The sequence below is a fragment of the Colletotrichum gloeosporioides genome (assembly GCF_011800055.1).
Source record: "Colletotrichum gloeosporioides strain Lc1 chromosome Unknown consensus_11, whole genome shotgun sequence".
Classification (NCBI taxonomy): Eukaryota; Fungi; Ascomycota; class Sordariomycetes; order Glomerellales; family Glomerellaceae; genus Colletotrichum; species Colletotrichum gloeosporioides.
In genome coordinates, this window is record NW_025544656.1 from 118,432 (window position 1) to 146,045 (window position 27,614).

The 27,614-nt window shown below is 55.7% G+C and overlaps 10 protein-coding genes across 10 annotated transcripts; 3 read left to right on the plus strand and 7 right to left on the minus strand.

Moving 5' to 3' along the window:
- Positions 1–1,713: 1,713 nt before the first annotated feature.
- On the minus strand, positions 1,714–4,149 carry GCG54_00013703 (Arabinose-proton symporter; the record flags this gene model as incomplete). Its single annotated transcript, XM_045413552.1, has 8 exons — positions 1,714–2,313; positions 2,362–2,503; positions 2,732–2,751; positions 2,806–3,048; positions 3,101–3,228; positions 3,280–3,419; positions 3,473–3,608; positions 3,663–4,149. The coding sequence occupies 8 exons, from the start codon at positions 4,147–4,149 to the stop codon at positions 1,714–1,716; spliced, it is 1,896 nt and encodes a 631-aa protein (XP_045269623.1).
- Positions 4,150–6,634: 2,485 nt separating this feature from the next.
- On the plus strand, positions 6,635–9,032 carry GCG54_00013704 (uncharacterized protein; the record flags this gene model as incomplete). Its single annotated transcript, XM_045413553.1, has 6 exons — positions 6,635–6,718; positions 6,902–7,325; positions 7,380–7,672; positions 7,760–7,878; positions 7,940–8,699; positions 8,844–9,032. Coding segments are annotated over 6 exons (1,869 nt in total), but the record flags the coding sequence as incomplete, so codon positions are not given.
- A 2,116-nt stretch (positions 9,033–11,148) lies between these two features.
- Positions 11,149–12,321, plus strand: GCG54_00013705 (D-arabinitol 2-dehydrogenase; the record flags this gene model as incomplete). The annotated part of the gene is made up of 3 exons (XM_045413554.1): positions 11,149–11,470; positions 11,538–11,919; positions 12,024–12,321. 3 exons carry the CDS (start codon positions 11,149–11,151, stop codon positions 12,319–12,321), a joined length of 1,002 nt encoding a protein of 333 aa, XP_045269625.1.
- A 145-nt stretch (positions 12,322–12,466) lies between these two features.
- GCG54_00013706 (uncharacterized protein) lies at positions 12,467–13,108 on the minus strand (the record flags this gene model as incomplete). Its single annotated transcript, XM_045413555.1, has 2 exons — positions 12,467–12,879; positions 12,940–13,108. 2 exons carry the CDS (start codon positions 13,106–13,108, stop codon positions 12,467–12,469), a joined length of 582 nt encoding a protein of 193 aa, XP_045269626.1.
- A 438-nt stretch (positions 13,109–13,546) lies between these two features.
- GCG54_00013707 (putative mannan endo-1 4-beta-mannosidase F) lies at positions 13,547–15,046 on the minus strand (the record flags this gene model as incomplete). Its single annotated transcript, XM_045413556.1, has 4 exons — positions 13,547–13,749; positions 13,831–13,920; positions 13,979–14,830; positions 14,884–15,046. 4 exons carry the CDS (start codon positions 15,044–15,046, stop codon positions 13,547–13,549), a joined length of 1,308 nt encoding a protein of 435 aa, XP_045269627.1.
- Positions 15,047–16,143: 1,097 nt separating this feature from the next.
- GCG54_00013708 (Choline transport protein) lies at positions 16,144–18,265 on the minus strand (the record flags this gene model as incomplete). Its single annotated transcript, XM_045413557.1, has 8 exons — positions 16,144–16,382; positions 16,449–16,685; positions 16,746–16,857; positions 16,952–17,157; positions 17,213–17,692; positions 17,753–17,849; positions 17,917–17,999; positions 18,058–18,265. The coding sequence occupies 8 exons, from the start codon at positions 18,263–18,265 to the stop codon at positions 16,144–16,146; spliced, it is 1,662 nt and encodes a 553-aa protein (XP_045269628.1).
- Positions 18,266–20,940: 2,675 nt separating this feature from the next.
- GCG54_00013709 (uncharacterized protein) lies at positions 20,941–22,077 on the plus strand (the record flags this gene model as incomplete). The annotated part of the gene is made up of 2 exons (XM_045413558.1): positions 20,941–21,134; positions 21,186–22,077. The coding sequence occupies 2 exons, from the start codon at positions 20,941–20,943 to the stop codon at positions 22,075–22,077; spliced, it is 1,086 nt and encodes a 361-aa protein (XP_045269629.1).
- A 288-nt stretch (positions 22,078–22,365) lies between these two features.
- On the minus strand, positions 22,366–22,608 carry GCG54_00013710 (uncharacterized protein; the record flags this gene model as incomplete). Its single annotated transcript, XM_045413559.1, has 1 exon — positions 22,366–22,608. One exon carries the CDS (start codon positions 22,606–22,608, stop codon positions 22,366–22,368), a length of 243 nt encoding a protein of 80 aa, XP_045269630.1.
- Positions 22,609–22,617: 9 nt separating this feature from the next.
- Positions 22,618–23,794, minus strand: GCG54_00013711 (uncharacterized protein; the record flags this gene model as incomplete). The annotated part of the gene is made up of 3 exons (XM_045413560.1): positions 22,618–23,240; positions 23,299–23,391; positions 23,440–23,794. Coding segments are annotated over 3 exons (1,071 nt in total), but the record flags the coding sequence as incomplete, so codon positions are not given.
- A 786-nt stretch (positions 23,795–24,580) lies between these two features.
- On the minus strand, positions 24,581–25,981 carry GCG54_00013712 (uncharacterized protein; the record flags this gene model as incomplete). Its single annotated transcript, XM_045413561.1, has 2 exons — positions 24,581–25,065; positions 25,126–25,981. The coding sequence occupies 2 exons, from the start codon at positions 25,979–25,981 to the stop codon at positions 24,581–24,583; spliced, it is 1,341 nt and encodes a 446-aa protein (XP_045269632.1).
- Positions 25,982–27,614: the final 1,633 nt, after the last annotated feature.

Here is a 27,614-nt window from a genome sequence, read left to right on the forward strand (position 1 = left end):
GAAGCCTGTGTTTGTTGTTTCGATTTAGCGAGTATTTGCTTTGCAAGTTGGTTGGATTCTCATCTACTCTTAAATGGAGTTATGAACGATGCGACGGCAGCCTATATGCGAGGGAAGGAAGGGTCATGAGTGAAAATGAAAGACAATCGGGTACCTCAGTGGCTATAGAATTGCATCACAGGAGATAGAGGAATATCCACGCCGAATGAGTTCTTGATGAGCATGAGTTCTTACTTGTATCGGCCTGTTCTGGAGTCACGCTTCGTCTCCATCAACCGGCGTTCTACATTCGCTCATGTCATTAGACAAGTCTCCGTTAAACTACCTATAGCGAGCGGAGGGTTGACCACTAACATGCCATGAACCCCCTTGTGAATACACCCCGATGACGAGTTCTTCCTTTCCGGCAGCAGCCTCCATCAGCACCGCTGTCTCTTACTGTCGCAGAACCATCAAGAAGCCTCCCTATAAGACAGATGAATGTCCTAGTGCGGTGAGGAGGGGACTGTCTTGGCCCACTTGGCCTTCTCCATCTCTTTCTAGCCATCGAGGCATGCTCGTCACATGAGGATAATAAAACCGGCGCCAGTGGCTGAGCCACAACCCCAACTTATGGTGCTACCCGATGACGCCTTGCAAAGCAGAGCCTGGTCCCGTTTGCTAGTGTCCTCGACGGCGCCGTGTCTGTAAGTTATGCTTAACTCTTGGCATCTAACATCCGTTCCCCCGAAACGTGGGGTTGACGGGGGCAGGTGGGGTGCGGTAGCTTCGACGCAGGCACTAATTTCGGCCGCTTGGCGCCGGCGGAAGGGGAGGCCAATTCCGTGGACCTGGGGCCGGCCGACTTTGGTTTCGGTTGGCTCTTGACAGGTGTCACGCATACATGTATGTGTCAGGCACCGTGCTGGATCTTGCTGCCCACGCGCGGAGTACGGTGGATCGTGCAGTGGTTCTTCTTTGACAGGCCTCAGTGTGTTGCGGGGTGAGCAGGGTGGTTCCTTGTCTCTGGCTGGGGGGTGGAGGAGGATGGGTGCAGAGGGATCTGATCTGGGCCGTGTGGGTTTTGATGGCTGGCTCCGGATCCAGGGACGCGGGACTTTGTCGTATGATTTGATCACTGTTCGGGCGGTGTCACCAACGTCATTTCATCTACCTCGCCTCGAGGCCCCCTACATCATTGCCCCGTCTGTGTCATGATCCATTTTTTGGCCATTTCCGCTATCGTTCTCGCACTTGCCGTGCCTATCCATGATCTCCAAATACGACTTGTGTAGTATCCCTCAAACAATAGACCCGGTCCAAGCCCGAAATGCCACTTCACGAAGATGTGGGCAATAATATTATGTCCATTGGCGAACTGTCATCCGACACAAGATGACAAGCTTCTCTGGATAATTGATCTCACTCACTGCGTAGACGAGGGGAACAAAAATGGCCAGATCGATTGGGTGAAGGAAAAGAACAGGCGTAGAAGATGACCAGTCATATGAAGTGTGCATAGGGTGTAATTCTTCCTTGACTATCATTCGATCATGGTCTGTTTATCACAAGATTGCTGCAGTGAAAAGAAGGCAGAAAGTCCCGGAAAGAGCAACCAGCCAACCTAGTGCTGGTTCTATTGCGGTATTCAAACACGAGATCCGGACCTCCCTTGAAAGCTAGCATTACATATTGCGGTAGACAAATAGTTTTACAACATCAAATGAAGATCTTTCACTTCTCGCCGTTGGTTCCCGAGATCAAGCCACTCTCGCTGTGCTGAACAGTGGCCTTCGGTTGCACGTCATGGTGCTCGTGATGATCATCAACCTCGTAAAGCGCGGGGAAAGGAGACACATCACGTCGTAACAAGTACTTGTTCACGTACCAAGGCATCTTGGAAGTGTAGTACTTTGCATGGTCCCTGTTGCGCACCGAGAAGACGCTGTCGAGCTCCTCCAGCGTCAGGTTCTTCGTCTCGGGGAGGAAGAAGTACGCCACGACAAAACCAAAGAGGTTCCAGCAGGCGTACCACAGGAACGCGCCCGTCGGGGTGAAGGCCTTGGACATGGACGGCCAGGAGAAGCTGATGATGAAGTTGAAGCCCCAGGTCACGGCCGTGGCGCTGCTCATGCCGATGTCGCGGATGTGCAGCGGGAAGGCCTCGGCGCAGTACGTGAACGGGACCGGCCCGGCTCCGGGGGAGTACACGGCGGCGAAGATGTAGATTCCGGTGGCGATGCAGGCGAGCTTCGCGGTTCCTTCGGGGATGTAGAAGCTGAAGCCGGTGAAGATGAGGGAGAGGGACATTAAGGGGAAGGTGACCAGCAGGAGCTGCGTGAACGTTAGTAATATGTCTGCCAGCGCTAGGAATGAACTTACGTTTCTTCTTCCGAATGTGTCGATGGTATAGAATGCTGGAAGGGCGAAGAGCCAGTTGATGAGGCCCATGCCCATGCTGGTGAGCAACGCCTCAGACCTGGTGAAGCCTCCATCCTGGAAGATGGCCGTGCTGTAGTACATGCTGTGGATGTGTTAGCTGTATGATCTTTTATTTCATATAGTCGAGCCATGAGCGCAGCCAAATACGCTGCCGTCACTGGCGAAGTTTGGCGGAACGGGCTGCCGAAGGGTTCTCGGGCGAAAGCTCCGGTTCCGGCCCCGCCACGGATGTCGAGTGGATCTCATCATCGGTCCGGCCGGCTTCTGAGGCCCGGCTCTGTATTCTCAGAAAGGGTGGGAAAGTACTGACACAACATTGATTCCACAGAACTGTCACATCATTCGTTAGCATGAGGACTTTGGCAGTGCCGATCCATCACATACCTGTTGCATAAACATGACAAAGTAGGAAAAGGTCGCAGCGCGTCTGTTTCTCCGGACGGTGAAGAACTCCTTCCAGGTGCGGCCGCTACGGGCCTGGGTCTCAACTTCGAGGAGCTTGTGCGCATAGTACATGTCTCGGGTTGCCTGGATGACGTGCTTGCGCAACCGGCGTACCGACCTGAAGGCCTTGTCGTACTTGCCCTTCTCCATGTACCAGCGCGGGCTCTCGGGGCAGAAGTAGACCTGTTGATAGTGAGTCAGAAAGGGTGAATTTATATAGAGAGAGGTCAATTACCTGGCACATTACAAGCAATGGGGGAAGAGATGTGCTTCCAAGCATCCAGCGCCACTGGGTATCTTCTCCGAGGAAGTCGGTATGTCGGAACGCGACTGAGACGATCAATCCCAGGGCAATTCCGAAAGCTTCGACGTGTTAGTCAAACATACTTTTCGAGATTGCGGTGATATCTGTACCTGTCCACATCTGCCACATCATGGTCAACGCCCCGCGAATAGTTTTCGGTGTACTTTCAGCGCTGTACACAGGGGTTGTGCTGCTTTTTGCGCCAACGGCAAGACCAAGGCCGAGGCGAGCGATGAAGAGATTGTACCATCTATCACGTGTGTCAGTCACAGCCAATATTTATGATTTGGAGAGGGACCTCACGTGTCGGCGGCAGCCATCCAGAATCCCGTCACGACGGAAAAGAAGCATGAGATGAAAATAGTTCCGCGCCGGCCAGTCCATTTGTTGAGATAAGGACTCGTCCAACACCCGAAGAGAGCACTGCAAAGGTATGGGGCTACGTGGATTGTCAGAACATGTACTACTCGGCACGGTTTGGGTGGAAGCATACCGCCGTTGATCAGCCCCTGCATCAATGGGTCTGTAATGTCGAATGTCGTGTAATAGAACTCTTGGGCTCCGTTTACTGCCGTCTGGTCCATCCCCTGCACAATGGCCGACCCGGCGCACAGGGAGCAGAGGAAGTACAGCATGAATGGCTGATCCCAGCGGTGGTTGACCTCTCTCCGGAGCATTGCCTTCTCTTCCTCGTTGAGAGCCGTGATAGTCTCGAAGCCGTCAGGCCGATTGCTGGCCTGGGCAACCAGAGCGCCCTTTCGGAATTCTTCCTTGTATTCGGTTAAGCCGTACTTGTCGGTGAATGTGTCGACATCTTTGATGAGCTCGTCGTGACTCAACCCCACCAAGGGGTTCCGGAGGAGAGCGGCGGTGGAGGTTCGCGCGGCCTTGTCTGGAGGGCCATCGCTCCCCGACGTGCGAGTGCCGGTATGGAGGTCCTCCGCCGGAGGAGACTCCGTGTCTACCTTGGAGGGAGGCATTGCGACAGATCAGAGGACTGTGTACCAAGCAATATTGCAGAGACGCAAGTCTGTTTGGTGGGCCGAGTCTCGGGGATCAACAATGATCATGGAGGAGCAGAAAAGAGGGGAGTATGGAGAAGAGGAGGGATGAAAGGTGTTTATAGACATCCAACCCCATGGGCATTACCCTCCTCATGGTATCGACAAGACGTTGCATGTGGGCCCCCGGTGCTCCAAGATTGAGGGGTCTTTCTTGGTTCATGATGGCATACACGGCCGGGCACCAATCTCTGCGTTCAACGAAGATGGATGAGTGGAACGTCCAAGACTGGAGTCTGGGAGTCGGCGGTCAAGTCGAGGCTGCATACTGGGCCATCTGACCACCGCTTGGTCGAATATGTGCGGGTGTTCTGTCCAAGCCAAGGAGTGTTTAGTGGAGCAAGGCGTTGCCTCCTGCACATGGGCGACCTCGACGGCGGTAACACCGTGTAACATCTCGTGCTGGTTGACCACCAGGAAGGGAAATGTGGTGGGTCTTTCGCCCATTCGGAGAGACGGTAAGTGAAGTTGCACCCGGCATATTCTACGCGTTGCTGCATTTCCTGCACTTCAAAGCTGAGATGACGTCGTCCAGCATTCGGTGTTTTGAACTCTCGATATTGTACAGTTCAATTGCCATAGAAGTTCACTTGCAAGCTGTCAACAAACACATCCGGGTCGGGTCTTCAGCTGCTCCAGCATTAACGCTTTCTACTGCTAAGTGCACCAGATGAGTGACTACGGCGAACATTGACCAGAGCCGCCAAACAAAACCAGATGCTGGCCAGCCGCGTCGAAAACCAGACGTCGACAGTCTCTCACGGCCGGTCAGCCTCCAAGACGGCCGCCAAGGCGACGTTGGTGGCAGTCGGGTGATGATCAGCGGCACCGCCAAGCGGACCTCGTGCTCGGCGGCGGGGCCTCCGACTTTGAGGACGCAGTAAGCGGCCGTACGAGAGGTAGAAAATCGGTAGGCCCCCTGGACACGGTCTCGGCGCGCGGCGCGGCACTCGTCACACCCGCGGGATTAAAGCACCAGGAGCCGGACATTGTCCCCTGCTTCGAGTGTTCGAGCCGCCGGAAGCCTCGCCTTCTCGATGAAAAGTTTGCAAAATCTTTCAATCGCCTGGTACGTATGACTTCATACCAAGCCTTCAGCAAGTCTGGGCCGCAATCCTTCCGGTCGCTCGACGGCAACCTCGATTACATGCTACGGCGCGCTGCAGGATTCCTCCCGTTGGTTGCGCGCCTTCTTACTTACATCGCAGTTCCGGCAAACAAGCACCGAGACGTCTGCTTGCCTGTTGGTCGCTTCCGTGCGGCGTCGACGTCCCATGTCCGAGGCGCACTTCATGAAATCGTAGTTGCAATCCTCCTGTCGTCATCCATTCATCCATTGTCGTTGATCAGCTGGCGACTAATCGGCGATTGAGGGGTCGACGACATGTGATGGCAAAGTGTCGCGTGTTGTTGGGCTCGGGTTTCCTTTCGCGGTTGGCCGCGACGATCTTGGTGCTCTTCATGCTGCTCCTCTCTCATTCGTTTGCGATCCAGTGGCGACCTACTCCAAGTCTAGCGCCAACATTTGTGAATGGCATTGACGAGCCGCGACAAGACGCTTGCCCCCACCCCAAGATAACGCCAGAGGCTTCTTGGTTTCCTTCCTTTGGGATGGCCATTGAGTGAAACCCCTGGCTCAATCTGAGCCGAACATTGACCGAGACAGAAAATCGACTTGAAGGAGAGGAGACTGCTCGCGGTTGGCAATCGAAAACGGTGCGGAGGACGACGGCTTGTGAATCTAGCGCCCCTGGCTGATTCATTCAGTATAACGATGTCGAATCATTCAATTCGGCCAATGAAATCTGTCGGAGTCGAATTATTGTGTTGGCTGGTTATTTCTGTCGATACTGCGGCAGGGCTGTTGTTGGCGATTGCGGTGCAACGCATCATCCGCTGTTGTCGGCCCGCCGATGCGACGGACGTGGGAACTCAACAGAGGTAGAACATTTTCAAATAAATGGCTGGGAGATCTGAAGCTACATATAATCAAGAAAAGTGGAGGAAGGTTGAATCTAATTCGCATCCCGAGTCAAGCGCCGATGGTTTCTGTCGCTCGTATGAGAGTTGGAGACACAACAGGGTGAGGGGAATTCCAGAACAGCCGCCTTTGGCGATGGCCGCAGCAAAGACGCAGCGTACATACTGGGTATGCATCAATCCACTCACCCATGCAACAGTATCATGCAGCTATCCGCCTAAGTGCAATACCACTTCCCTTGCGCCTCAATATCTTCTAATCCAGACGCTCCCTTCATCTTCGCTCAGCCGTGGCTGAATCAACAGCGTGTTAGTGGCCAGGCGACCTCCTTGCAAGTTCTTTCAGCCGTCTTAGATTTCAGCTGCTCAGTGCGACCAGAATGCGACGTTTCACCTCTCGTCATGTCAAGTTTCCTCAGTCACCATGGCAGAAGCATCAAAACCTCCGCCGAAGCGGCGGATGCGAGTGCAAAAGTCGTGCACCGAGTGTCAAAAACGCAAGCAAAAGGTGAGTGATCGCCGTCCTTTCGAAGTCAATCCGGCTCGGCCCGGACTGTGCGATCCACCCATCTACCTTACCGTCTGAATCGGTGTTGAGAACAAGGGGTTGCAGTGCATAATCCGACGGCCAGATGCCCCCTGCGTGAACTGCTCGAGGCGCTTCCCTCCGGTGGAGTGTACCATCACGCAGGTCGAGTCGATCCCGAAGCCCGCCTATGAGGACCGGGTCCTCACCTTTGAGCTGTCGTCCTTCTCTGTGGGGTCCGGCAAACGACCCGAAGACTCGTTTGCGAATCAGACGTTTGCGCCCTTGAAAGCTCCGGGACCTGTGGCTCTGCAGACGCAAGCGAAGGAAGTCTGCAAGAAGTCTGGAGCTCGTGGGGGTTCATCCTGGACAGATTCTAGGAGATCATCTGAAGAAAAGCGACAGGAGAATGAAGCCATCATAGCACGGGCGCGGGCGCGGGCAAACCTCTTCCTCGACGGAAACGGCGACCCGATGGCCTTTTTCTACAACAGTCCCACGTCCATCGGAGGCATTCTCACCGAGGTGACAACGCTCAATGGGATGCCGCTTCCTCAAGGTCCCAGAACCACGGAGCTTCTTCATTTCTGTTAGTCGATGAGCTGCACTAATGACTCGCATCCTGGCTAATGGGACTGATTAGACATCCAAGTCGTCGCTCCGAACATGGTGTCAATCGATGGGCAAAGCCAGCCTCCCGTGTTCCTAGCAGAGGTTCTTCCTTGGATGCTTCAGTCACCGCTGTTTCCGAATATTGGCATTCTCATGTCGTCGACAACTCAGTCGTTGGAATATGGGCTGGAGATCACCAAGAATCCAGAATCACTTGCCCTGAAAGCTCATGTTTTGTCAATCATCGCTGAGTATATGGAGCGCCCGTTTGACGCAATCGCCGTGGAGATGGTACGAAGCGTTGTGAATCTGGTGGTCATGGAGGTAAGTTTGCAAGAGACACGGTCTCTTGCTCATTTATGTCGGATAGAGAAGGATGGACTCCAAAGGACATGACTAATTGCCCTGCAGTGGTTCTGGGGCGCTGATGAGAGCATGTTTGCTCACATGAGAGGCATCAAACGCATGATCAAGCTGCGCAATGGAATGAGAGGGCTGAAAGACATCGTAGGCGAGAGTATCATGATTCTGTAAGGCCGCGCTCAGCATCGTCAGGGTGCCGCCGCAATAATACTCACGATCAATGACCAGAACCGATTATGAGATTGCATGCTGCTTCGAGACCGACCTCTACTGGCAGGAGGACGACGCCGTGCGGGACGAAGAAATACCAGTTCCAACGACGTGGCCGGACGGGTACGACAGCCCACTGCTGGCTTCACCGACAAGCTTCGAGAGTGTTGCGGAGACGCTTGGGTTGTGCGTGGAAGCAGCGCGAGTGCTCGACGACGTGCGTTTTCTCACGATGTCGGTGACCTCGGCGGCCGCAGGGTTGGCGACAGGAGGAAGCCCGAAGATCCGAAGCACGGCATCGTGGCTGTACGATAAGCTGGGAAATTTGGGAGCGTCACGTTCGCGGCCCACAGAAGCCAGCTCAGAGGCGGACTGGGTGCTTGAGACAGTCAGGCTCGCGGGGCTGATCTACAGTTGGGCGGTGAGGTCTGTCCGCCAAATTTCAAAGTTTGACGATCAGGAGGTGCTGGAAGACGCGTACATGGCAATGAGACGGGTGAGTCTGGTGACCTGGAAGAAGATTCCGGGGGTCTTCCTGTGGATCATGTTGGTGGCGGCACCCAACGCGGGAGCGGACGCCAAGGGCAGGTTTGTCCGGAGGAAAATGGCCGTGACCGGGCTGTCGATCGGGTTTGAGGACTTTGTGCTCGGGATATCGTATCTGAAATCGTTCTGGGCGGTCCAGCAGTGGATCGCCAAGGAGGGCGATGCAGGTGTGCAGCGGCTCGAGGACAAGTGGTCGCTCGGGCTGGGAATGGGAAAGGAAATGACTGCGACGGTGGCAATGGGAGGAGGAGGAGAAGGAGGAGTGAGAGGAGGAGTGAGAGGAGGAGTGAGAGGAGGAGTGGGAATGGAGAGCGGCGGGCGGAAGCAGAAGCCGCAGCCGGAGATGGAGCTTGCGATAGAGCCGGGACACTGACAGAGGCAGGAGAAGGAGATGGAAGAAGCTTTGACATTGGTGAGAGCCCAACAGAAGCGAAGGGAGGGTCGGGAGGAGAGACGAGAGAGGGTCAGGCTCTGGCTCTGCATCGGCTCGTGTTTGGTTGTTGCATTGCGTGTTCGAACGGAGTCATGCGTCACGATGGCATCAAAATTTGACTGGTCTGACCGAGTTTGTTGGTGGCGCAGGAGTCGGGGATGTTTGATGAGCTCGTCTCTGGGTCGTCTGGCCGAACGGACTTGTGGCCGTCAACGGTCAACTCCCAGAGAGGGAGATCACGATGGTGGCACAAAGGCAAAGGAAAGGAAAGGAAACATTGGGGGCCCCTTTCACCCCGAAAGGGATTCGCCCTCGGATTCCCCTTTTGGGCAATCCGGCGGGGGGTCCCTGGCTGCACTCCGCATTCCCCCAGACTGGATCCACTCCCGGATGGCCTGGACTGGGGGGCGTGGAGTTGCATTGCTCGACGTGACAGTCTGGACTTCTATTTCGCGGCAGACAGCAGGGTCCAACTTCCCTGCGCAGTGGTCACGAAGACAGAAAAAGGGTTCACGATGGACCCATATCTGCAGCCCAGTGCTGCTACTCTCGATGTAGTATCCCAATAGTGTTTGACCCGGGATTCCAGCCGGGACCCAGCAGACCCAGCAGACCCAGCAGTACCTTACCGTGTATCCATCATTCACCTTCACAGCCCACTTACGCAGTAAGGATACTGGGTGAGATGAGATTTGGCTCTAGCATACTCCGTACCTAGTAATGGAAGAATGTTCCATTCGCATCCTTGACAGTTGAGGCAAGCCTTGAGAGCTTTACTTGGACAGTACGGAACGTTCCCTGTCTCCCGACGTTCCGACGAATCATGTCTCCGTTTCGTGTGAACCGTGAACCAACGGATCCCGCCGGTGTGTTTCCGCCGCGGGGCCCAGGGTCCTGTGTCCGCTTCCAGGATGCCTGCTTGTGCCTGCTTGATTGCTTGGATCCCAAGCTCGTGGGTGGTGGGCGCCTCCAATTGCTGTCTCTGAGCTTCTTTTGGTAGCTCGTCCCTCGTCGTCCGTCTCGCCATCGCTTCCTTTCCCCTCCCATCCTCCCCTCCCCTCCCCTCCCCTCCCCCCCGGGGCGCTGGCCTAGTACCGTAGCTAAAGAGCTTACAGGAACATGGGCGAGGATCTTGAATCTGATATCTGACAACCACCGCATGACCTGTCTCGGAAAATGGCGGACCCTCTGGTTTGGATGTTCTAGCCTTCCCCCCTACCTGGGAGAGACCTGCAAGAGCTCATGCGGCCGCGACGCGCAGTTGGGACGGACAGATAGACACACACACATACTATGCAGTTCACATGGACCTAGAACAACGGGGCGGCACCGAGCCCGCGGCCGCGACGGTGGGCCACTTCCACTTTTTTGCTGCTCACTTGACATCCGACGATGCTAAGAAAAGAATAGGGCAAGAGAAAAGAAAACACGGTTGAGGCGAAAGTGAGGGCGGGACGTCCGGCCAGACGACACGAGGCTTGTCGCAGTCGCCCAGTCCGCATCCGGACCAGCCAGGGACATGTGTCTGTCTACCTTAGTGACCAACAACAACACAACCCCCCTGGGGCGCACCAATCAACCCAAAGAGACCAGACCTTGTCGATGCCAATGCCTGCTTCGGCGCTAGCAGATGTTCTGTTGGTGCAACTGTCGCGCGTGCGGTTCGGTGCCGTGCCATTGAGCTTCGGTTCGGGGATGCTGATCTGAGAATTGGATTGGCATGACGGGAGGAAAGGATCCCATCCTGGATGGGCGTGGCGTGGCGTGGGTGAAGGCAGGGTGAAGGGTGAGGGGGGAAGACCTGTCTTGGGCATTGGCTGTGCGGGGGAACGGGAAACCCAGCCCGGCATGCCAAAGTTGACGATATTAGTCGTTCCAAAAGGTATAAAGACGAGAGAAGACGAACCGCTCTCAGCACTTGAGGAACAGCTCGTCACTCTACACACTCATCAACTCATCACTCTTACAACACACACACAAGCAACCAAACGCTCCTCCTCCTCGTCGATAAAGTTTCCGCCCTCCCGTCTTAGACGCCGCCGCCGCTTTCATCTCAAGCTCATTCACACACACACACTTACACCCACATACCTCGACCGTGCGACGTCGCTCCTCCATCTCCTCCGGCTGCCCTCCTAGAGACAACCACCGGCTTCCACCACCAACGGATCACCACTTGCCATTGACTTCCAGGCCAAACTTCCATCCTTCTTGGACTTGCACATATCTTAACTGTCAATTCGACAAGATGTCTCGGTACGTAACCCGTCTGAGGCCGTTCGCTCTCGGCGCCCAGCTCAACAAGGCGCATTCCAGGCTCGCAACCCAACCTCTCCCCGTCGCTCCTCTGGCCGCTGAGCCTCTCCTCAACCAAACCGTCGTGAACCCGGTCGTGAACCCGGTCAGGAGCTTCAACACCACTCCCAAGGCCGCCGTCCCCCTCACATCGCCCACCATGACCCGCGTCCTCCCCGAGTTCAGCCTCCACGGCAAGGTCATTGTCGTCTCCGGTGGTGCCAGAGGTCTCGGTCTCACACAAGCTGAGGCTCTCCTCGAGGCCGGCGCAACTGGTAAGAAAATCATTAAAAGCCAACTTACACATTCAGGCACACGACACTAAAACACACGCTTTCACAGTCCACGCCATCGACCGTCTCCCCAAGCCCGACCCCGACTTTGAGAAGGTCGCCCTCAGAGCCGAGACGGAGCTCGCCACCACCCTCACCTACCACCAGGTCGACGTCCGCGACGTCGCCTCCCTCAACGAGATTGTCGCCGGCATCGCCGACCAGCACGGCCGTCTCGATGGCCTCATCGCCGCCGCTGGTATCCAGCAGGAGACTCCCGCTCTCGAGTACAAGGCCGAGGATGTCGACAGGATGATGGGCGTCAACGTCACCGGCTGCTTCATGACCGCGCAGGCCGTTGCTCGTCAGATGATCAGACTCAACACCCCCGGCAGCATCGTTCTGATCGCCAGCATGAGCGGCACAGTCGCCAACAGGGGATTGATCTGCCCGTAAGTTCTCACATCTACCCCTCTCTTCCCCTCAACAGCAATGAGGGTTCGCGAAGAGGTTCTTTTGGTGGTGACACAAGACTGACGTAACACGCGGCTTGCAGTGCATACAACGCCTCCAAGGCTGCAGTTCTGCAACTCGGACGCAACCTCGCGGCTGAATGGGGCGTGCACAACATCCGCGTCAACACCATCTCGCCCGGCTACATCGTGACCGCCATGGTCGAGGCGCTCTTCGAGACCTACCCGGAGCGCAAGGAGGAGTGGCCCAAGCACAACATGCTGGGCAGGCTCAGCAGCCCGGGCGAGTACCGCGGCGCCGCCGTCTTCCTGCTCAGCGATGCCAGCACCTTCATGACGGGCAGCGACCTGCGCATTGACGGAGGCCACTGCGCCTGGTAGACCGTTGCATGGTTAAGAAGGGAGAAAAGTGTCTTTTTATTGGGTTGGTTGGTCGTAGTACATCGATATCAGGAGTCTAGCGTATCATCTTGTTTTTTTACACATATAATACAATCACATTTTATATTAGCTTTTTCGGTCTCTCTCAAGCGGGACTCGTGATGCCCGGACGACCCAGTTTCTCCACGATGCCCTTCTTCAGGTTGAACCTTTCCTCAATCTGAGCTGACGAATGGCCCTTCTCGCGCATCAGATGCATCTGCACGATGGTATTGAGGTCCAGCAACGTCCTGCCGTCGTTCCCGCTCCTGCCCATATTCTCAAACTCCTCTTCAGCTCGCTGTTGCAAGGCGCGCCTCGCCTCGAGAGTAACCAGTGTCGCGTTTCGTGACGTGGGAGGGAACAAGGGCCCCGGATTTGAAATGGCAGCCGCGTGAGCTGGCAGCGACGCCGTCGAAGTGGCAGAATATGTCGGGTTGGGCTGCACGACACCCATCTGGCGCAGGCGGGAGGAGAACTCTTCGCTGACTTCGGGGTTGATTGAGTCCGCGAGGACATCTGAAAGAACAGCGTGTCAGCGAAGCTTTTCGGGCCATTTGGTCAGGAAGAACAGCTTACCATCTGTCTTGGACGTCGCAGCCTGTGCCTTTGCATGTGTGCTGGGCTGCGACTGAGGAGGGGGAGCCGGAGCTGCCCTGCTCGCTGATGTGGGCGGCACGGCGCCGGGCGCGCGGGTCGGGAACTTGCGCGCTGCGCCTTGTGCTGCTTTTGACGATGATGCGCCCATTGCGTCGTGCTGTGTCAATTGGTCGTCGGTGAGAACCAGCTTTGGCGAAGTGGAAGTGTAGAGCAAATGGAACGCTGAGAACGACCGGGGAAGCTTGAGATTATTTCGCGGGCGACAGCTTATCGATAAGCAGCTTTACAGGGGCCGCCGCCGATGACGCTTCTATGATTCCTGGGGCACCGAGGCACGTCAGACGATTCCCCTGGGCTCTGATTGGCTGCGGTTGCAATTACAGTGGTCACTTTTCCATGTCCGGGGTTGCTGATCTTTTCTCCAGCTTTTCGGTCAACATACACAAAGCTCCATTAACACAAAATAGGTACATACAACGAAGAAGAAGCTTATTTACGGTGTTTTGCGAGATTTTACCAGCCGCTTTGCCCCCCCTCCCCCATCTCTTCCCGGGCCTCTCACTCATCATCAACATCATCGTCCCGCTCAGCTAATTTCCGCGACGTGGTTCGTGACCAAGCAGGTCCACTCGTCGGTGCCGTAGTAGATGGTGTTGCCGTCGTTGTGCGTCTGCCCGGTGCTGATGGTGTCGCCGAGTTGCCAGAAAGCATCGCCAGCCATGCCGGCCGTCGTCGCCGACGTGATCTGCCACGGCCTCTCCAGCTCGCAGTGCCGCTCGGGGGTGCCGTCTTAGTCTCCGTGTCAGCAAGTGTTTCTTTGATCGCCGCCTCGAGTGAGGCTACGGGTGTCATAGAGTATTATTCACTTACACTCCTCAAAGAAGCAAGGCTTGTTTGCCGCAACGCACTGAACAGCGTGGTCGGTCACCCACTTGCTACCCGCGTCGTACCCGAGCCCCCCTATCTTCATGTCAGCTACCATCAACCTTCGAATGAGAAATCTTCCCCCGGAACTTACATGAGTTGGGGTAGAAGTGGAAGGTCGCAAAGTCGAGCGTGGTAATGTTCAAGAGAGCAACCCAGTCGGTTCCCTCAGAGTACTGGTACGGGTACGAGGTATCGCCGGGCAGTCCCATGCCCTCGTCGCCGAGCGTCACCATGTGGTTGGGGTCGAGGCTCTTGACGTACTGCGACGTCGTCTTGGCCCAGTTGTAGATGACGCTGGTGCTGCAGCCCTGGCAGCGGGGCTCGTTGGCGAGCTCCCACGCGAGGATGGCGGTGCTCGACTTGAACCGGCTCACCACGGCCTCGATGTACTTCTTGTACTGCGTCTGCGCGGCCGTGTTGGTGTACCAGCCGTTGTGGTCGCCGCCGAAGGCGTTGACGTAGGCGTTGATGCCGCCGTAGTCGTTCCAGTTGTTGACGAAGTTGATGATGAGCTTGATGCCGTTCTTCTCCGCCGACGCGACGACGGCGTCGAGGCGCTGCAGGCCGTTGGCGCCCGTGTTGATGGTCGACCCGGACGCGCTGAGGTACTGGAAGTACACGTCGTTGGACGGGATCGAGTTGACGTCGTTGAAGCCCCAGATGCGCAGGATCTTGAGGCCCGAAGACTTGAGATGGCCCATGACGAGGTCGACGTCGGCGTTTTGCGAGGAGCTCAGCATGGAGATCCAGTACGAGTTCGTGCCGGCGTAGTACTTGGTCACCCCGTCGATGTTGAACTTGGTGCCGACGGCCTTGGCGAAGCCCGTGCCGGTCGCGGGCGGCGCAGCGGTGGAGGAGGTCCGGACCGAGGAGGAGCTCGAGGTGCGGACGGTGGAGGTGGCGAGGGTGCTGGTCCGGGAGGTCGTCGTCGGCGCGGCGGTGCCTGTGTATGTTCAGCTCTTGTGCTTCACCAAGAACGATGTTGCGACGACTTACCGGGAACGCACTGCGAGTACCAGGCATTGGAATACTGGCAGACGGCGCCGGCCACGCAGGTCGTCGGTCCTGTCCAGCCCTGTCCACCGCATTGGCCGTACAGAGCTTGCTGCGCCGAGGCGGCAGCCGCGAGAGAGAGCACTCCGGCAACGACTGACTTCATGATGGGATACTGCGTCGGTGTTGTTCCTGCCAACTACTGTTCAGAAGCACTCTAGAATGCGCCGGTGGGATGCCGTCGTTTTGTAGTCTCGACGTGCATCGCCCAAACTATCCTGATCGGCAATATCAGCCTCGACGGATCGTCGTCCTCCATTCCCCTCGAAAGCTTCTTGCCATGTGACTGCGAAATTCCATCAATGGCGTCCCGAGGACTCGTCCTGTGTCAAGCCACGGCGGACGGCTGGACCCTGATCTCGAACGATGCAGTTAGGCACTCCGCAATCGAGGGGAACGCATCCGAAAGCACCGGGGCGGGTGCGAAAAAGGCACCTGCTTTACACCACTTCTGGTCTTGGGATGGGTGGCCCGATATGACAGGCGTGCGCCGTTTCTGCGTTACATTGCATATCCAGGGCGGGAGGCTGCTCTCCAATTGGAAATCCTCTGGGATGACAGAACCAAGATCCTCATTCTCGCTTCCACCGATCTGTCCAATATCCAACCTTCATTTGTTGTGAACCAGCGAAATACAGTCTCAACCAGCTCTTCACCGACTACTCAATTCATTGTCATGAACAAACTTTCCAATGAAATAGGTGGTGAGCCGAATTACAAGTCACATCAAAGACCCAGCGGCCCTTCTTGGACATAATATCCGCCTTAACGTATGGGGCTGCAACGGCGGACCGTGGTGCCCCGAATTCCGCTTTCGAACATCGCGCCCTCGACCCCGCGTCAACGGCAAACCGGCCACAAAGCTAGCACGCTTTTGCAGCTGTACACGCAAAAAAGCGAAAACGAGCTGACAACGCGGGCCGTCAGGTTCCTGGAGTTGATTCCAGTTAGTCATCCGCAGCTTGCGGGATGTACGCGATGCAAATGGCGGGTTGTCCCGAACACCGCCCATCCGCGCCCCCGCCACTCCGGCTGCGTGATCCGGACGTGGACGTGGATGCAGCTGAGATGTCGGACCACAATTCCTGTCAGCAGTCTCTGGGGTGGCACAAAGTTCGCAGGGACGAGGACGGTCTCTTTCGTCTTTTTGTTCATCTCTTGTTCAGTCAATCCAAAGGCTGTTGTGGGCCGTACAATCATTCCTCAGCTCCGGAGGCTTTCTGCTTCTTTCTGCTTGAGCTCCGTTGCCATCGCCGATGCCGAAGATTTCTCGGTGGCAGCGAGCGCCATCCCGTCGGTCTCGATATACAACTCCATCACCTTCGGGCCGGGGTAATGTTTGACGGCGTGCACCGCCCACCACAGTCCGGTAATCGCCACCGTCCCTACCAAAATCACACTGCTCCAGTTCATAGACGCTTCACTCACTGGTAGCACAAAGGCTGTTCGCAGTATGTCAGCCTCATTGCCCGGGAAAACACACGGAAACATTGCAGACGCAGACTTACGAAAGCAGAAGAGAACATCAAACAACACGATGAACAGGACGGCCAGGCCGTTGACCGCGTACCCCGCTCGTCCTAGGTGAAACGGCCCCTTGGGGAAATACTTGCGGCCTGACAGCATGTTTGCCGCGAAGGGAATGGCGTAGGATATGGTTGTCAAAACGACAAACGACCCAGCTATGGCGAGGAAAGCCGTCGAACTGCCAAGCGGAATGGCGCCTATCCCGGTAGCAAGCACGCCTGTGATGGACGTCAATCAAAATGAGCACCGCGACGTTGCAAGACTTCGACCCGACTTACACACGAACAGGGTTGACCAGACGGGACAGCTGAGCCGTTCGTTTACTCGGCCAAACAAAGCTGACAGCGGCACCGCATTGTCTCTGGCCAGTGCCCAGTAGGTCCTCGAAACCTTTGTGAGTTGGTTAGTCGTTGACGCGACTCAGACGGGGGGTTGTTTCCCCTAGTCAATCCCTAGCCAAAGGTAAACCGGCACTTTTGCTTACAGTCAACGTCAGACCCACACAGCAGGTCAAGGTGCAGATGAGCATAATGAACAGAAGCCCGAAAGCTGCGCCCGGGTTGCGCACACCGTTATCCCCGGCCGTGGCTTGTACGTAGATGTTGGTTAACGGGAAGGTGTTGAAGCCGCCCTGGAGAGCGGTGATGTCTGTGATGGCGTACGACAAGGCGACGGCGAAACAAAAGGCATCTGTCACACAGGTCAACCAACGTCTGTTTCTCAATAAGATGATTCGAAGACTTACAGACGAACCCCAGAGTGATCTGCAACATGATCGCTTTGGGCAGGTCCTTCCTGGGATGGCCCATCTCCTCCGCCATATGCGTAACCGAGTCAGGAGTCCCGATCGTAAAGGCGCCGTTGAGGACGCCCAGGAGAAACGCGACCCCGCCCGACCAGCCGGTGGCATTATTCTCGTTGAAAGAGGACCACACAAAGTGGTTGGTCGCGTGGCGTTTCGGCATCGTCGCCAGGATGATGATGGTCACAATGCCGCCGACGATGACGAAGAAGGTGCCCACGTGCTGGGTGTGCGGCGCGTACTTGTTGGCGAAGACGATGAAGAACGCGGAGCCCCAGAGGATGAGGAGGTACCCGATGAAGACGTGGTACGGCTGGCTGACGTAGGTGTCGAGGTGGTAGACTGCGTACATGCTCACGGCGACGTTGCTCGAGATCTGCATGAGCGATGCCAGGGCGAATATCCAGCCGTAGAAGTTAATCCCTGGTACGTGTGTAAGTTAGTATCGCTTCACGTAATGCGCGATGCGGCAGACCGACGTACACCCAGTGAAGAAACCTAGTATTCGTCCCCATCGAGGGCCTCCCGCGATGGTAGCCCAGTGGTAGACGCCGCCGGCGGTCGGGACCGAAGAGGCAAGCTTGACGCTGCATCAGTTGCAGCTCACAATGTCTTCAGAACAAGGGATAGAAGTGGTGAGTACAGACCTCCGACAGACTCAGTCCGATTAAAGAGTAGTAGAAGACGGCAACAAGGAGGCCGTAAATGATGCCGGGTGGGCCACCGTTGACTAGACCAATCCCAGTTCGTTACGGACATTTAACCTGCGGGACTGAGTGTGGACTCACGAATAGAGACCGAAATCGACGAGCCCAAAGCTACCCAGGCGTTGTCCACGGTGAGGGCCATGCTGGCAAGTCCCAGAAGGCCGTACTGGCGCGACAGCTGGTCCCTGTGACCTGCAGCGTTCAGGGCGACGCCATCTTGGATGACGACGACGGTTTCGTCGTCCGAGGTGCCTGGCTCCTCGATTCTGTTTCGTACTTCTGCTCGCATCGTTGTGGATTTCTCACGTAGATGCGCTTCCAAGCGGTTCTGGTGCGGTTATCTCGAGTCGTCTGCGAAACGGTGTGTGGACCGTCACGATGCACGGCACTTTAGGAGGGAAGACAAGGTGTACACAATCAAGGGTGACAGTAAATACGGCAAGCCAAAAACCCCAGCGTGGTAGCCCGCACGGGAGGCGAGAAAAGAGAAAGACCAGACGGAATATGTATTATTTGAAGCAATGGGCTATTTGCTTGAGCAATGCCAACGTAGCATCGTGTAGCGCCATGTCTTGGGATGAAGATATCAGACACTTCATCCCTAGTGGCCAAGACGCAAACTGTGCGATGGCGCGGTGCTAAGATTGACGTTGCATATCATTCTTTTTCAGCCAGTCAGCCCGCATAAGCTCATGCTGCTGTGCATCGGACTCGTAAAGCCTAGATAAGACAAGAAGCAAAATCGTTCATCAGTAGCGCGTTATCGGACTGCGTGATACGGACAGGACGAACAGTTTCTCTGCCTCGGCGTGTAGAGGATTTAGACTGGCATTTCGCTTCATATGTGCGCCACATCTTGCGTGGGACGGGCCGTCCAATCTGTGCCTGGCCGATGGACCATTCAGGACGGCAGGATAGCCAGAGGTCTGTGGCATAAGGGGAATGGATGTATATTGACAAATGATGTTTGCCGGTGCGTGCGGAAGGATTCCTACCGGCAATGTAAGCTTTCCTGGGCAGCTTTCCCATGTCCATGGGGCATGTGCTACAGAATCAGTCAATGCTCGAAAGCCGGCAAACAAACCGAAGGCGTAGTAGTTGAGCGTAGCAAAGGATGTAAACGCCAAGACGGTTTGTTTACTGATGTGTCCGATACCCACGTTTTTTAGTGAAGACAAGAGGCCAACCGAGGCGCGCCGCGGCCTGTGCCGCAATGGGAGAGAGCTATGTTGGTGTTCGAGAGTCCGAGGTGGAAGAGCACCAGCCATGCAGCCAAGGTTCGCAATGAAACACTGCCAATTCGCATCGCGTTCGGTGTTGTGGACCGCAGTCGGAGTCTAGATCAGAAAGGCTCAGGGGACTTTTGGGCCGGTACGACGCTCTCGCATCCGTAAAGTATGTATGCCTCATCTGACGCACCAGGCCTCGGAGGGCTGAACCAAATGTCTTGGTGAGATATTAGTGAGCGAGTTTGAGTGCCAAACGTGACGGCCAACCGGAAGAAAAGGATGCTGGAGGATGGCTAGGTCATTGGAGCAGCATTGGAGAAACTGTTGGTGAGTAGAGTTTTTCTCGCTGACCGGGTTTTGAGTCATCACGATGGTTCGCGTATGATGGCGATCTCCTGCTGAGACAGGACGATGCTGGTGAGAAAAGGGTTAATAGATGAATTAAATAGACGAAGTTGATGAGATGGGCTGATGTGAAGGGTCGAGTTGGGGTGAGGGATGGAAGGAAGACTTAGCACTGTAAATTAACCCCGCGGCCCGGTCGTTTAGCGCCGATAGCGCCCTCGTCCTCCCTCTTTCGGTCGGTTTAGCGAAGATGAACAAAAGCTTAACAGTAACAGAAGTGCCAAGTGGGGCCCTTCTTTTCAACGTTCCATTTCGCAGCGGCGAGGAACACAGCACAGCACACTCACCCTCCACTCATCCATCTCCTCCAGCTTCGCGAAACAGAGATTCACAGCTTCGCATCTCCCTGTCAAACACCAATGGACATGCAAGTCATTTGCTGCCAAGCCGTGGAAAACCAGCGCAAGTAAGCGCTTTCGGGCCACTGTGCCCCTGTTTCCACGTTGCGACGACGACTCGGCAGTCGTGCCATTGGCTTGGAACCTGCCGTTGAACCTTCGCCGGCACAAGATCCCTGCCGTATGCCAAACCTTCAGGCTTCTGCTGTCTGTCGAGATCCCTCGAAGAATCTGCTGCTGTCCTTCTCCCTGGCAGCCTCGAGTCTTTTTTGATGGGTTAGGGGAAGACGGTGACGCTTACACTCTTGGCAATAGAGAAACACGGTTCGGCAAGCCACTAACAAAAGCTGACATGATATCGACATTTTTCCTCCTCTGGAGCTCTTCCTCCTTTCGGCATGTCTTCTCCTTTCAGAGAAGGATGATTCTCATCCTCTATAAATAATACACACAAAGCATCGCCGACAAGTCTGTCCACCCAAACCCACGCAACAAGCAATCCCCTGCCCCAAGCGCCGACCATGTCTCTCATCCAATACCCCACGAACACGGAACATCTCACGCAAACCTGTCATTCCAGAGCCCGGACACCTCCTTTCTTAACTGCCGGTTCTATCGGCCGGGGACCATGCCCAGGTAGTCTCCCTACGATGGCCATGGTTTCCCCGTCCATTCGGAATCCCATCCCGAGCACCACCTTAACGGTCATGGAATCCTCGAGGATTGTTGATCTTGCCGCTTTTTGTTTTCAGGCACATTACATGGGCCCCGAGGGAACCGTAGGAACGGCAGCTTTTGTCGTGCAGGCATCCGGCTGGACGTCAGCTTGAATCCTGGTGCCTTCTTTAATGTGAGACGCTGAACTCATCATTGCAAATGGGGTATATACATAGGCGGACGACCCCCATCCTGAAGCCTTCTGTCGAGAGCCTCCAGCGAGTTCTTTCTGCCGTTTTCGTTCTTTTGATCTGTTGATTACTTGTTCCGTTGCGATGTTTTCCATTCAGCATCCCCCGTGCGGATATCTCCTCCTAGCCTTGATTTCCTCCTTGGTCCTTGTAGAAGCGGCCCCGAACCCTTCCAAGGCCTGCCCGCCGTTCACCAAAGGCAGCTTCACAATCCAGCAGTACCAGCTATACCCGGAAAATGCGGACTGGGACGTTAACAACTGTATCGTCTACTTTGGGTACTTGAGCCTGACCCCTCTTACACAACTCACGCACTAACCCCGTCCCAGGTCCTTGTTCAACGCCAGCGTAGCCGTGTACGACCCGTACAAGGACTCGATGGTGGACATCCTCACCTTCGACGGCATCACGCACAACCCAACCCTCCATATCGGCGGCGTCCAAGTCGACCCGCACACCAAGCTCGTCTCCGTGGTCGTCGACGCCGCCGCCGCCTTCAACACCGCCGGCCAGGACATCTCGGGCGACAACTTCATCATCAAGTACGACCCCGCCAAGAAGCAGGTCCTCTGGAACAAGAACATCACCGCCGTGACGAACGGCCAGTACGGCGGCTTCCAGGACATCGAGCACGACCCCCGCGGGAACACGTACGTCGTCGGCTCGTTCCCGGGAACCATCATGAAAGTCGACCCCCAGGGGTCCGCCGTCGACCCCTGGTTCCTCCCGCAGCAGATCAACCATACCAAGATGGGCTTTTCCGGGCTCGCGGCGACGGGGGATATCCTCTTGGCGAACAACAACGAGGACCGCCAGATTTACCGGTTCAATATGAAGGACGACAAGGGAAAGCCTGAGCTGGTGCCGAGAACGCCCGAGGTCAGCCTGGACAGCACGGATGCGATATACCTGCCGCCGAGATATGACGGAAAGGTCCTGCTCATCGCAGAGAACCTCAAGGGTATCACCGTGCTGCGGTCTAAAGATGGGTCGTGGAAATCAGCTGAGCACCTAGGCACCGTTCCCAATAACTCTACGGCAGCCCAGGGCGGAATAGTCACGGCGCCGGTACAGATTGGGGACAACCTCTTCATGGTGGAGGAGTTCTTCGCAGACCCTCCCGTGTCCGGCTCAACCGCAGGAAACAGAACGAGTTTCCCATTGGTTGACATCACTTCCGACGTTGAAAGGTTGCTGAAAAGGTCAGCCGGCCGTAGATGAGCCAGATCAACCGACCGAGAGTAGTAAAACACATCATCTTTTCTACACTTTGATACATCTCATACACACCCTGATTAACTCTGAAGACTGGCAATGTCCCCAAATCCGATTTTCTGCCAAAACTCCAAGGCATCATATTAAATCGCCAGAGTCCAAGTCGCGAGTACAAGCCAACATGACGCACAAATGCTGTCGGGGTTATACCAAGCTTATAGGTCCAAACCAGCAATCAACTGCCCAAATTCGCATCCAAGGTTCGCTCGAAGAAAGTGGAAGACCGCCGAAACCTCAAAATTGGATGCCCAGGTGTTCGTCGTACAAAGTCGAAAAGGGATCGTCCTCCTCGATGCCCAGAATCTCGTTTGCTTCCCTCAGCCAAGCCGGGGTCGGTCCCAACCGGGTGGTAGACGGCTGGGGTTGGAACAACTCCCCTTCAAATATGTCCTCGTAATCAGCCGTCTTAGCTCCCATCCATGCGTCTTTTCCATTGTTACTCCAAGGGCTGACGTCTTCCTCCACCTGCTTCGGCATGGCCGTACCCTATCCGGGGCCGAAAAGGTGTGAGGCTCCAAAGTCTTCCTTGAAGCCAAGGAACTCTCCTCTCTTACCCGGCATCGGCTCTCCGTTGCCTGAAGGCGAGATCTTGGAGACGTCCGTTCCGAACTTGTCCTTGTAGATGACATTGCCCATACCGTCAGCTTTCATTACGGCAATCTGAACGGGCTCGCCATTGTAAGGATCGATCAGGCAGAGGTGGCGACCGACTTGGAAGGGGCCCTTGTGCTTGTCCTTTGCGAGCTCGCGCGCTTTCTCGACCTGGCGACTAACCATGCTCTGATGCTCGCTAATGGGCTGGGGGTGCAACATCATCATCTGCAGTTGAGCGTCGGACTCCTTGGTGGGCTTGAAGGGATCTGCCAGCTTCGTCTCTCGGATCGGGCTGCTGCTCATCATAGCGCCAGGAGCGTATCGGCTCGGGGACGGAGTGATTGTGCTGCTGGATCTGTTGCTGGACATAGTGTTCGAGATGCCATCAGAGGTCGGGAATGCGACCTTTCTGAGGGAAGAAGGGCGGCGAGGTGTCGACGGCATGCTACTTGACTGACGGGATCCCGGCGGACTGCTAGATGGAACAATGCTGGCTCGGTTGTTTCTATCGGTGTCTACATGAAGAGGTTAGAAAGAATCTCGGTGACTCTGGGCGCCAGGTTGTGTTCATACGAAGTTGCATGCGGGGCATGTTTCCTGACGAGAGGGCGGCCACCATCGGATTCTGCGTCGGACGACCAGAGGGACTGAAGTGCGACGCATTGGCTTTAATTGTCAGTAAATTTCCAAACGAGTATTTGAGGTAAGACTAACGAGAGTATTCCATCCGGGACATGTAAGAAGCCATAGACGCGCTGTCTAAGTTCAGATCAAGGGGGTCGCTCGGGAAGGCAGGACCTGGGGAGACGGGCTGGGGGCTCGAATCGCTCATCTGATCGTAGGAACGCTTTAGGCGAGGAAGCTCCATGGTTTCCCGAATATCGGAAGCGCGGTTTTGCATGGCGTTTTCGGCGCGGGAGTTCGGGATCGCCAGGTGGTTGCGGACTTGGTCGGCACGGCGCTGCATTTGAGGCTCGGCGGGGCGGAGCGATGTCGAGATTGGTGACGAGACACGTTCAACGAGACTCTGTGTTACTTCCTCGGCTGCCTTGGTCGGGACCACGGGTACGGCTGGTTGAAGAATAACTCCAGGCGACTAGAATAGTACCAGATGCTGCCTGTAGGGGTGTCGCAAACCGGTTAGCCAAGGTGGTGTATTGAGAGTCGAAACAAATGCGGACTGTCGATGGCGGTCGTGATACGTCCTCGGGAGTGTCGTTACAAAGAAAAACGAAGGTAGTAAGTTGGGTTGTGGGAGTCGAGAGTGGGAAGCTCCAGAAAAGGCTGCCTCGACATAAAAGAATATTGGCGAGTCACACGTTTTGCGATTACTAGTCTCGAGCTCCTGGTGAATAAAACGTTTGTTTATCTTCGCGTGGGTCTTCAAGGCAGGCAGACTTGGGAAGGTGCTCTGCGTCGTTGCTTCCTTTGGCGTGACAAACATGTTCTTTCTACACAGCCGCTAGACGACCTGATCAAGCAACCTCGAAGAAGACCAGCTCCTTGTCTTTGTTGACACACCCACTTACCTCTTCCTGCAATGCCCCAAAGTGCCCAAGCATCATCAAGCAACGATGCGAAACAAGTGGAACTGCGATGTCTAATCTTATATATTGAATAATTTGTGGTTGCCTCTTGCGTTTCTTGAGGCTTCATTTACGCCTCTTACATTACTCAACCTGGAAACCCTCGCACAGTCCAGACAAGACACATAGATATCCTGCATCCATGACCGAAGGCAGCACCCGTCCAAGGCTTCAGCAGCCAGTCCCGAAGCCATCCCGAATCCTTCACAGCAAGCAACCTGCGAACACCCGAAAAGGGACCAACACAGATCCCGTCCGGAAGCGAACCCTCAAAGACGCTGCAAAAACCTGAACCTAGACTTGGGAGGCTTCGCAGGCGGCATCTCAGGCGGGTTCCCGTTGCCCGGCATGCCTGGCATGCCCGTGCCGTTGTTCGGGGGAGAAGGATTTCCCTTTCCTCCGCCCGGCTTGTCGCCGCCCTTACCGCCGCCTTCGCCAGGTTTGTCGCCGCCTTTGCCGCCGCCTTCTCCAGGCTTATCGCCGCCCTTTCCTCCTCCTTCTCCTCCTCCACCACCGCCGCCACCTCCACCACCTCCTCCGCCGCCACCTCCTTCACGGCAACCACTTGCAAATAGCATGACCTCAGCGCAGTTGGCACCCTGGTCAGCCTTCTTATAGACGTTGTACTGCTGCTGCTCGGCCTCACACTGGAAGAACTTAGTCTGGTTCTTGAACGTAATCTGCCCGTCGCAGCCAACCGAAAACCCAGAGTCGGGCTTCTGGCCAACGTCACACTGCAGAGTCTCCGTAGGAGCTAAACCAACACAGTCAGTTTTCAGATTCTTCAAAATCACAGACACCCAGTTTTACTTACGAGTCCACCAGCAGCCTCTCTTCTTGTCATCGTTGACCTCACCCTTTTCCATGTGCATAGTCGCCGGCTCCAGTCCGATTCTGAGCTGTCCGCTTTCCAACTGGCCAATGGAGCCGGAAACAGAGCCCTTCGCCATGAACTTGAACGACTTGCAATCTCTCAGACGGCCGCCCTTGCAGTCGTCACCTCCCTTTCCGCCTCCACCGCCGCCGCCTCCTGGGCCAGGAGCCGGCTTTGGCTTGTCACTAGCTCCGGGTTTGTCAGGCCCCGGCTTATCAGGTCCGCCCGGCGGTGGCATCGGCTTAGGTTTGTCGCTTGATCCAGGCTTATCGGGTCCGGGCTTGTCTGGTCCAGGTGGCGTCTTCGGGGGGTTTTCGCCGGGTGGTGGCATTGGCTTGGGCTTGTCGCTTGATCCGGGCTTGTCAGGTCCAGGCGGCGTCTTCGGGGGGTTTTCACCACCCGGGGGCATCGGCTTAGGCTTGTCACCTCCTCCGGCCGGCGGCATAGGCATAGGCATGGGCATTGGCATGGGCGCGTCACTTGCTCCAGGCTTGTCCGGGCCCGGAGGCATCGGCTTCGGTTTTTCGGGCTTGTCGCAGTCCTTGGGGCCCTTACCACCGCCATGACCACCTCCAGGGAAACCACCTCCCGGGAAGTGGTTGTCGATCTGAGGGTCCGCATTGTCCCTCTTGGTGCCACCACCGCCGCCGCCTCCTGGACGCTCGCCAGCGCGGCAGCCTTCTCCACGGCCGCGGCCGTGTTCGGCAGCCAAGGCATTTGCGTCGTCTCTGCTACCGAGGGAGAGAGCAAGGGAGCTCGTAGCCAGGGAAACGACAGTGATTACCGACAGACGCATCTTCCTGTTCTCTCTCGAAGGATGTACAGCTTTTGAGTGGTATAATACAAATTAGAAAAAACGGGTGACAAACGAACGTCACACGGCCCGTAAGGGGAGTATGCCCTTGGGGGAAAGGAGTTTACTGTCGAAATGGGTCAGGTGAGGAAGATTTTGTGGTCTTCTCAACACGAAAAAAGCGAATGCTGTCGTAAAGAAAAGGGAAATGGGGCAACGGCAAACACTTGGAGCATGGACGACGGACGAAGTCTTCTTATCTTTTTTAGGCTTTTCTTTTCGAACCACCTCGAAAGCTTGAGAGACGACATCGGAGAGAGGGGACATGGCTGCGAACACGAATCACAACGTGAGGCGGCCGTCAACTGACTAGCCGGGCGAGAGCAGAAAAAGTCTGGCCGGAGCGGAAAAGGGGGACGAGGGGGTCGTGAGGGGGAGGGGTTGGCGGGGGTTCGATGATGTCCGACGACGATGTCAACATCATGAGAGAGTCATTCAACAAAGAGGGGTGTGTGTGGGATGGGTGTGGGTGGGCAGAGAGAACAACCAACAGGGGGCCTGAGGAGGAGGCCTGGGTAGACATGATCTCATGAACCACATACGGCATTCGTACAAACATCGGATACGGCATCCACGTGGAGACTCAAAGGCAATTGCCCTTCCAGTCTTTTTTTCTGCCACCTCTCAGAAGCGAAGGAGATCATAAAAGATCAAGCTATAGAACTTCAGATGGAGCCAGATCGAGATGACATCTTGGCTGGGAAAAAGGGGGTGCGAGAAGTTAGAATCACGAACTGGCGAACCACGCAGATACAACCACCAAAGGCGGTGACTTTTCCGACGACTTGGTTCGATTGGGCCAAGGAATAAAACTCGGAGGATTAAAAGGAAGAAGGAAAAAACTCTCTTGCTTAGTCCTGACAAGAACTCAAAACCTTGCCATTCAAATCACCCCTCTTCTTCACATCCCCTCATCTTCGCTTCTCCGTCGCCCGATCTTTCCAGGGACTACGCGGCAAGATGCGGCGGTGAAGCGAACGGCCAAGGTCAAAACAAGAAACATGGAGAGGGAACCGGAGAGAAACAAAGTTTGCATCGAACGAATCATTTCTCTTCTCTTGACTGATGAACGAGAGTCATTGGGTATGTGTGTGTGTATCTTTTTCTAACTCTTGGTATCTTTTTCTTTTCTTCCCTTGCGAGACACTGAGTCGTCCTCTGCTGGAGACGATTCGGGGGCAGACGAGGTTTCGTTTCCTTGAATCACAAAAGGGGGCCTTGTTCCACGGGCAACTACTCGTTTGCCGTTTCGATTGCGACGAAGACATGGGTATCATACGGTTAAACACACTTCAAAGCTCAGCTCTTCCCCAGACGCGTGCGTGCGGAGCCTCGGAACAAACACCTTGCGGCTGAAAGCCCGTGCCAGGCTGGTGGGAGGAACAGGGAAGTAGGGGTTTTGCGGTTTGCGGTTCTCCGGAAGAGCCGCATTCGGGTCGCCCAACATCGAAACGGGGTGCAGGTTTAGGCCGCAATCAGGTTTGTAACGGCTGCCGTTGCCCTGTGATCTCATACCAAACAGTGCGGTGACCGCACGCTGGCGGGCGCTGAACTTTAGGATCTGGAGTCCCTGAGT